Below are 10,017 nucleotides of genomic sequence, written 5' to 3' on the forward strand. Positions count from 1 at the left end.
TTATCGTACTTTGCCTCCCCTAACCGAAAAAAGCACGATTGAGGGGTTTTCCGCTAGGATTTAGAGTCGTAGTGTCACTACAAGGAAAAAAAAAATACTATTTATAGTCGGCAAAAGCAGACCATGCTTTTGGCGACTAAATATACTATTTATAGTCTGTAATTTTAGTTGAGAATGGTGTTATATTTGTTGTACGAGATTCAAATTTCTTTATCCCAATTTCCTTTCCCTTTCTACTTGGCGTTTCCTGTTTCGATTTTGCTTCTTGGATTTTGTTTGCATCACCAATGTCGTAAGCCCATGATTTTGGGACCGGCGACATACGGCGGATTCGCAGCGGCGGCAGCGGCTAGGTGTTTCGGATTCCAGTTCGACAGGTGGTGCTTAGGATTTTTGTGCTTCATTGTTTTATGGGAAAATGATTGTCAATGGCGTATTTTGATAATCAATACCCGCCAATGACATGCTGAGAACATTTGTTAATACTGAAAATGTCATTAGCATGTATTAATTATCAAAACACGTCATGGACTGTTATTTTCCTTTTGTTTTATCTAGGCTTTATGGCCTTTTAGGTGATGGGCTTTGGCCCTTGGGTCCTTGGTTTTCCATCTTGCCAATGAAGAGTTTGGCTTTTGGATGGGCACTTATTGTATTTCTCCATGTCCTCTTAGTCCTTGTAATCACTTTCAAAGATTAAAAAAAAAAAATTGCCGTTAAAAAAAAAAACCCCAGAGTATGAGAGTTTTTTTTTGGATACAACGATTATTTGTAACGCCCTCTCATATGGGTGCGCCCAATATTTGTGTAGATCACATTCCATGCGATAAGAGCATTACAAATAACTGTTGCATTGCAAATTTCCTCGTATGCATGTAGTAAAGTGAAACAGAAGGTGCTGTAATCCTTCTGGGGTCGACCCCATTGGTGATCATGACTCTTTACCTTCCCACCTTCAAAAGAAAAAGGACTCTTTACCTTCCGAAAACAGTAGATCTAGATAGAGAGCTCTAGAGTGTCCCAATTACGTACCCAACTCGTGATTGTACTTGTGTCCATTCGACGAAAATAATGTCTCATAATAATAATTCAAAGTTGCAAATGAGGCTGTCTTTTGACCACAAACACTGAACCTAGCAATTTAAAGGTGACTGTCGGTAAAGTAGTTCCATCTTTTCTCTTTCTCTTACTTATTATATGTATATAGAGTAGTACAGTAAAAAGAAACAATTTACTAGTACTATTTACGAACAGCAGATAGTGCTATTACAGATAGTGCTATTCTTCTTCTTATTACTATTAGGAAATAAACAAATCAAAAATCGATTAATACAGTATGTGTTGAATCGAAATAAATCCGAAAAGAGGCCACAAAACAGACGATCACAGAACCGTCGTCCTTTAAAAGGGATCGGAAAGTATCCAATTTCCTTAGACACTGTTAATAAAAACTTCTTGTAACTTGTTTCTAATAACAAGAGATAGTCTTTTTCACGGAGACTCTGTGAGCGGCGTAATCTCAGCCGTCTATTCGCGCAGTCAATGGCTGAAATTCGTTTTCAATTATGACCGGTTACAATTAACTTTTCCCCGTATAAATTTCATTAACATCTTGACTGTCCAAAAATGATTGATTGCTGCACCTCCCCAAAGAAGATTTTCTCTTCTAACAACGTCTATGGACCAAAAAAGAAGATCTGGACGTTCAAAAAACAGTGCAAGAAAAAACACATTTGGCAGAAATTATGTGAAGTGCATTTCTCAGAGTTTTTACGGTACCCCTTTTCGAGAGCTTCTGACAAGTTTAGTGCGGATTAAAAAGAAAAGAAAAGACAAGTTTATAGTGAAGTATTTTGGGTTTCTAAAGCCTTATTTGGTTTGATTTGCTTCGATTGCTGACTATGACGAATAATTTGGTTATTACCAATATTTCTGCTGATGCATCAATTAATCTATTTTGTACTCTCTTCTTTCGATATATGTATATATAACAATAACGATTGGTGTGATTCGAGAATGTATGCAATTACTTAACAGGAGAACCGCGTAAATCTTTGTGTCATGTGTTTCTTTGTTTCTTTCCAGACTATTCTTCATGCGGCTATATGGGTATTGGTTTGCATCGAAAATCCACAGTAACAATTAATGAATCTCGTAATTCAACGTACTCTAACAAATATATGATATGAAGTTAAGAATAATCTATCGTATACTCGTATTAAACTCTAACAAAAATATGATACGAAATTAAGAATAATCTTTCATATGTGAAAACAAATGAATTGGATTTTTGAACTCGCCAAACAGTACCCCCATTCAAATGCATGTGCCATGAAAAGGTAGCTTTCTTCTTGTCGAGAACAATGGGAAGATCTAGTTCATTACCGGCCCTTTGTTTTAATTTTAAATGAACAAAAAACTATATTTTCTTGGGCATGGACAATTATTCAATTAATTAGGCCGATCCAAATAAACAAATATTCAATTAATTTGTTGAATAATCAATTGAAATTTACCTGATTGTGACGTGGAAATAGTAGCTAACACAAGCATTTGTTTCATTCAAGACTAATTGCATTAAATTTAGTCGTATTGACTAGTCATAGACATGGAGTTAACTGTCCGTTGTCTGTACCTTTCGTTGAATATTTTTTCAAAGATTGTAATTTTTCATCTCTTTGGTAATTGGGAAGGAAAAAAATTCCTTGACTCGACTAAAGAAGTTCATATTAATGTTCGTCCTTTACAAGTTAATTTTTTTTATTAGAAAAAAAAAAGAAAAGACTTAGCATAAATTTCTAGAGGATCTCACATAACTAGTTTGTTCAAAGAGGGGACTAGTACTCTAACCAGCACGCCTTGAGACAGAAAACAAATTTGATAATGCCCTGCTAATCCTAGTTTTGTTTAGAATGGCGAAAACATCACAAAATATTTTTCAGAGGATTAGCAGGGTTAAAGGGAATCGAATCCCCAATGTAAACTAAATAACACATAACACGATATTTACCACTTGAGCTAGACCTCAAGTTTCGGGCTAATCTTTAATTGTTTTGAATAACCCTACTACCTACTTGTCGGTTGCTTGACGTACTCCTTGGTGTAGGGAGAAAAACCGCTAGCTATAGTGAGGTTCGCTCGTGCACGTACGTATGGCCCAATGATTAAAGTTAGATCGAACTCATAAATAAGCCACACTAGTTGGATCGAACTCATAAATACCTAAAAGATTAATAAGTTGCCTCGATCGACCTTTTCCTTCTTGATATGCACGAGAGGCTCTATTATTAATAACAGTACCGTTGGGACTGCTTTGGAAGAAACTATTCAATCCGGCAGTACTAAGGACACAATATTAGGGAAATGATTTTGCCACTCTATTTTTTTGTTAACGCCACTCTTCTGCAAGTATATCAAAAATACACTTGCAGGGAAGTGGCGTTAACAAAAAAATGGAGTGGCAAAATCAGCAGCCCAATATTATAGTGTAAATTGTAATGGCTTGAATGCAAATTAGTTTTAGAAAATATACGTACACCTTGAATTAATAAATGAACGAGGTTGCCGTGAAAGAAAGCAATTAAATAGCTTGCTTCAAAGAGAAGTTGTTAAAAGGCGTGAATTACATTGAAAATAAATCAAATAGGCTCATAGAATGCAACAACATAACTGCAAAATCTTCCCAAATAACAATAATACTAGTAGTACTATATTAGGAGGAGTTCTTAAAATAAGGCTCACTGTGTAGTTTTGGCCAGTAGCGCGCACCTTCTTTTACATCCCTTATCGGTTTGGAAAAATAGTGCGGGACACAGATGTCCGAACATAAATCCGAATACATCCGTATTCGGAACTGTCCAACGAGTGTAGGTCTCACTTGCAATGCGTTTGTTTTATGTGAATCGAACTATTTCAAACACATTTATTTACGATTGAGACATCTGTATCTGCAGAATTACAGCTTGCTTCAAAAGGGTTTTTTATATGGCTAGTATTTTCCATTAAAAATACAAAACTCCTAGAATGTGTATGGACATGGTCTCTTATGTAATTGGTTACAATCACGACCTTTACTTCTTCAAATGAGACCCGCTCTTTCGTTTTGGTCAAAAACACCTTCTTTTGCTTTCCTAATTAATTAGTTTGGAAAACGAATTTGGTTAAAGATTTTCGAACATAAATCCGTATACAATGCATTCATAATCGTCCAATAAACTTGGGTCTCATGCACATACATCGTATCAGATTACACACATAGAAGGAATTCGAACACATTTGTTTATGATTAGACATTTGCATCTGCAACATTACAGCTACTTAGTTGAAAGGATCCGGCTGCAGAGAAGAGTGTACAGTTCAATCTGAACCTTTCATATTGACAATTAATAGTTCAGATTTGTTAAATCTTTTACCGGTAAAAATATGTTATTACCGATAAAAAATTCAAAACAAATCTGAATCATTGAAAACGCTAACCGACGATTGTAATCACTTAGACTGTACATTTGCAGTCCAGATTCGACCGCAGCCAGGCCATATCCAATTGTTGCAACTGGTCCCGGCTTTTTCTTATTGTTTGACCTTTTTTTTCCACCTTAGTCCCTAGGCATGACTGCGCTTTCGAAATTTGTTTCGTTAGCTTCTTTTAATTATTCTTTAAGCAGGCGGTTTATATTGTTCGAGAAAAGTAAACACAAAACCATGGGCAATTCAGTCATTCCATAAAGGTCAGGCCGTAGTCAAAAATTGTGGTGCTTTGTCAAGAAAACTCAGCCGTCGCAAAACGACAACGGATGGTCCAATCCGGCGAGCACATTCCCATTTTCCCCCCTTCATACCCCCATACATCCAAAATCATGATAACACACGCACATACATACATACATGAATCATCATTGTCATCATCATTCTTCACCCGTCTATCCGTCTAGGCCTAAAAATTAAGAGTTTGCTTTCATTTAAGGTCTGAGACTCTTAGGTTTGATTAATTCCTTTTGCCAGCAACTCTTGGGTCACCTCGTCTTCATGCGTATGGGTGTAAAAAAACTGTAAAACGGGTTTTAAAAATTAGACCAAAGTGCGCACAAACTGATTCAGAACACTTTGCATTAAAAAAAAAAAAACATGAATCATCGCATTCGTCATGGGACGCACCCAACCAAACACCCCGCACTCTCTTTCTCTCTCTTATCTCTCTCGTCTCTATATATTCAACCCCTCGGCCTCTCATTTCTCCCTCTTCAATCAAATTCCAACTGCAAGTTTAGTTATACTTTGCTAAAAAATACCACTCAAGACAAATGGGTGAGGTAATTAACCAGAGTGCCCTCCTCACTCACTCCGCTAATTAATCTTCTTCAAGAATCCTATCTTCCCCAATTCCCGATTCGATATTAAGAGTGTTAATACGTTATGATTATTTTCATTTTTCCAGAAAGATGATGCGGCAAAAGGTGGAGCAGAGGAGAAGAAGCCTGCCGCCGCCCCCGCCGCTGGCGGCGGCGAGAAGAAGGACGATGGGCCCACCACGGTGGTGTTGAAGTTCGACATGCATTGCGAGGGATGTGCCAAGAAAATCAAGCGAGCTGTTCGTCATCTCGATGGTACGAATCTTATATTAGCATAACCATGCAACCACATCAAACCGAATTTTAAATCTCGATTAATTAGGGTCAGCCACGTAATATCGGTGTTACAATTTTAACTGTGACTGCCAGCTTTTTAACTCTCTTTTTTTGACACTTTAAGTCAAGCTACAATTTCATTTTGTGCCCTTAACGCGACCGTCTCGTGCAGCTTTAAAGATCTCAATCACCATACGTTAACGTGTGATTCATACACTTAATTTTAAGCTCTGTAATAATGTTCGGTGATGAAGAAACACGAGAAACCACGTAGCGGTTCTCATGAGCATGAATTCTTTCTCCTATCTTCCTGTCTCATTACCACTGCGTTGTCAGAAAACTATGACACGTAGCTTGCATGCCAATTTGTTTTATGTGTATCATCAACAATTGACAGATAGAAATTGGAAAGGTGACATTGGAAATTAAGTTCAAGAACCAGTAAGTGATATAACTGCAATAATTTAAAGTTAAGGGGTCAATACGTAATTTTCTCATAAATGTACAAACGTACTAAAATGTAATTAATCTATGATACTCCCTGCTGTTCCTGTATTGGAGTCTCACCCCCCAACAAATTACGGTTACATTTCTGCAGCAGCTTCATAGAGTTCATTTTACAAATTATTTCTTCCTTCCATTCTTTTAATAATCGGACGTATGAGGCAGCTTGCATGCATTTCGACTAATTTTGGAGCTCTCAAGTTAACGATCGATCAAATCTTCCACCCGCTCCAAGCTTTGAAATGTTTCACCTCTTTGAGATTTTAACATGCGACCTCACAGAACATTTCAACTAAATTTGGAACCCTCAAGTTAACGACCGATCAAACCCTTCACCCGTCCAAGGTTCGGAATATTCGGCCTCTTTGGGATTCGGACATCCGATCTCACGAAGGACAAACACTTATTAACTTTCCCATGCTGTCCATCAGAATCTTTGGATATATTTTTCTTCTTTTAATTCTCTCAATTATATATCGACCATCTATATTTGTATGCTTGTATATAACACTTTGACGGTGGGGTGATAATTTTACTGGTTTTTATGATTGATGATTATGTGGTCCAAATAAAAATGGGTGGTGGTTGAACCAACTGCAGATGTGGATGATGTGAAGGCCGACATTGCCAGCAACAAGCTGACGGTGGTGGGGAAGAAGCTGGACCCCGCCAAGGTTAAGGGGAAAGTCGAGGAGAAGACGAAGAACAAAGTGGAGATCGTCTCCGTTCACCCCAAAAAGGAAGCCGCGCCCGCGCCTGCGGCCGGCGGAGGAGACAAGAAGGCCGCGGATGAGAAACCGGAGAAAAAGCCCGACGAGAAGCCCAAAGAGGTACCAACTTTGCAACCTTCGGCCAGCTACAAGTTTCTAACCACGGTTGGCGTGGGGCCTACATACCTATCTCGGCCTCACGCCAAATTATATTTTTTACTCGGAAAAAGTGTCGGTCTCACAGAGACACCACGTGTCGGTGCCTCGGACTTTAATAATTTGGCTTTTCTGCCGTTTGGATTTTGTACAGCAGATAATAGGGTAGTTTTGGCCGGTCAAAAATATTTTTAAGTATTTAGATTTATTGATAAATTCTGACCGATTGTATTTTTATTGGTAAAAGTCCTCAACCGATTTAAAATTGATTTGTCAAAAAAAGCGGCTGATATGCGACTGTTTCTTACAGTTCAGGTCCATGTAGTTGAGGCCCATGTTGTTTTCTTTCTAAATCTTTTAATATCTTAAATGATAATTCCAAATTTTGAATTACTTTTTATTTGTTTGGATCCTCTCATCGAATCAAATCGATAGAATTTATAAAAACAAGTTTCAAGAAAATTTCTAAACCGAAATAATGTCAAATAAATTCCAACTGCTTTAGAATTAAAATTTCGAATCTAAAGTCTGAACCGTGTTTCATGTGATTGATACCTAGGTTTAGTTTTTAAATTTCGAATAACTTTTTAATTAACACTATTTTTTTTTCCTTTTGTTTAGCCTCCTGTGAGTACTGTGGTTCTGAAGATTCGGTTGCACTGTGACGGATGCATGCTTAAAATAAAACGAATCATATCGAAGATCAAAGGTGAGATCACCGAACTTTTATCTTCTTTTTTTTAATAATCATTTGAATTGTTTATGATCTTCGCCACCTAAACTATAGTATAAAAAATTAGGATATATGGCTGGTCTACGGTCCGGGTTTGGACTACAGATGTGCGTGCAGTGCAAGGGATCGCAACTGTCCATTAACGTTTTTAATCATCAAGAATTGTTTTGAATTTCTTACCAATAATAATATACTTTTAACAGTAAAAGATTCAACAGATCTGAACCATTAATTGTTAATATGAACGGTCTAGATTAGACTGTACACCGTTCTCTGCATAACCGGCCAGCTTTGATGCCGTTAGAAATAATTTCGGCTGAGTAAAAAAACTTATTTAGAAGTTGGTTCGAATTATTATGTGGAGCATATAATAAAGTCCGTACGTTGATGATTCCCCATGTGTTCGGGAATCAATTGTTATAAATCCATGGTCAATCCAATTTCTAATGCTCTTGAGCGTCACGGTAGGTCACTCGATACCCACTTATATTTAGGGGTGGTTGCGATAGCTTTAAATATAGTTTTGGACTCTTAAAATTATAAAATTTGGATTCTAATGGAAGCGAATAAATACGTTTGCAATAGATATTTTTTTAGGTTGTTTTTTAGCTTCTATAAATTCCTAGAATCCCAAAACCTGTTAGTACTATTTTTTTTTCAGAAACATTTTTTTTGAAAGTCAAAATCTCAAAATTCGCTTTTAGAATTTATTTACATTTTTTTTTCCTTTTTTGTTAAACAAGCGCAGAGTTAAATACAATCATTGAATAAATAGTACTAATAGATATTTAGCTATCCGTATACGTATTCTTCTATAGGGACTAACTGTGAAACAACTTTGTGAACAGGGGTAACCAATGTTGCAATAGATGCGGGAAAGGATTTGGTCACGGTTATAGGGACAATGGACACAAAGGAGCTTGCACCATACTTGAAAGAAAGATTGAGGCGGAGTGTCGAGGTTGTACCGCCACCGAAGAAAGCGGAAGGCGGCGGTGAGAAGAAGGACAAAGAAGGCGGTGGAGACCAAAAACCGAAGGAAGGTGGTGGTGGTGGCGGCGATAAGAAAGAGGGTGGTGGCGGAGGCGGCGGCGATAAGAAAGAGGGTGGTGGCGGCGGCGATAAGAAAGAGGGTGGTGAGGCAAAAGCTGCAAGTGGTGATGGGGGCGGGAAGAAGAGCGAGGAGCCAAAAGTTGAGGTGAACAAATTGGAGTACTATGGGTCGCCATATACGTCGTCATATTATACAATGCCAAATCATAATCAAGGATACATCGATCAGGGTTACGGCCCACCCATCTACAATCATTACAATCAAGGTTACGCTAGTTCGAGTTACGGTCAAGGCTATGCTAATCCAGGCTACGATCAAGGTTATCCGAATCACGGTTATATTGTGGAGTACTCACACCCGCCTCCTCCTCCACCTTCTTACTACATGCCTGCGCCTCAAACTTTCAGTGATCAACATCAAATGTTCAGTGACGAGAATCCTAATGCGTGTTCGACCATGTAAGAAAAAAAAAATAAGTGATATAAATTGCGATTGGGGTCGAGGGGTCAATCTGTAAATAAGGAAAATACAAGAGGCTTAATAGACAAATAGAAGTGCTAGGGGATATAATTTCCTTTCGGGGAAAAATGGTCACTTAGCTTTGTTGTTTAATTTGTTCACATATGGGTTTGTATTCACCCAATTTTGGGACTAGTATTTTCTATCTGAAGAATTACTAATCAATATGACGGTTTTGCCCGCGGTTCAGATGAGGACACGTGGCATGCTTTGTTTAATTAATTAATTAATTATTCCACTTCTTCTGATTCTTCTGTCTTATATATACATGTCTAGGTCTGGTTCCATTACATTAGGACTTGTTTGGTAGTGGGGTTAGTGTTTTCTGAGTCAGTGCAACTAAGTTCCAAAAATTGCATCATGCTGGCAAAACCTAATAATGGAGCACTCAGTTTTGCCATTTAATTTGGAGATGTCTCAAAACCTAAGTAATTAGCTAGCTTGAAGAAAAATAGAAATTGGTAATTGGTATCTAATAAAACAGAAATTGATTTTGTTTAAATAACCATGAATAAAAATCAAACAAATTAAATAGAGACTGGTACGCAAGTTATATTTTAGAATGAAAAGGAAAAATGCAAATTGCGAATGCTGATGTGGAAGCATGAGAAATTTATTTCGATAGCCCAACCACAATGATTTGTCATTTCGTCTAAGCGAGGGAAAAAAAATACTAGGGTTTTGCAGAGAGAAGAATAAAGAAACAAGAATGGCAAG

General features: G+C 37.5%; 1 protein-coding gene across 4 annotated transcripts; it reads left to right on the top strand.

Moving 5' to 3' along the window:
* Window positions 1–5,194: 5,194 nt before the first annotated feature.
* Window positions 5,195–9,548, top strand: LOC131321002 (heavy metal-associated isoprenylated plant protein 3-like). 4 transcript variants are annotated; one of them, XM_058351970.1, is made up of 6 exons: window positions 5,195–5,309; window positions 5,435–5,603; window positions 6,729–6,958; window positions 7,616–7,703; window positions 8,576–8,779; window positions 8,813–9,548. In XM_058351970.1, exons 1-6 carry the CDS (start codon window positions 5,301–5,303, stop codon window positions 9,241–9,243), a joined length of 1,131 nt encoding a protein of 376 aa, XP_058207953.1. In that variant the 5' UTR covers window positions 5,195–5,300; the 3' UTR covers window positions 9,244–9,548. The 4 variants fall into 4 exon arrangements, with proteins under 4 accessions (XP_058207953.1, XP_058207954.1, XP_058207955.1 ...); XM_058351971.1 differs by having other exon boundaries at window positions 8,576–8,776; XM_058351972.1 differs by having other exon boundaries at window positions 8,576–8,773.
* The last annotated feature ends 469 nt before the right edge of the window (window positions 9,549–10,017 follow it).

The sequence above is a fragment of the Rhododendron vialii genome, chromosome 3a (assembly GCF_030253575.1).
Source record: "Rhododendron vialii isolate Sample 1 chromosome 3a, ASM3025357v1".
NCBI lineage: Eukaryota > Viridiplantae > Streptophyta > Magnoliopsida > Ericales > Ericaceae > Rhododendron > Rhododendron vialii.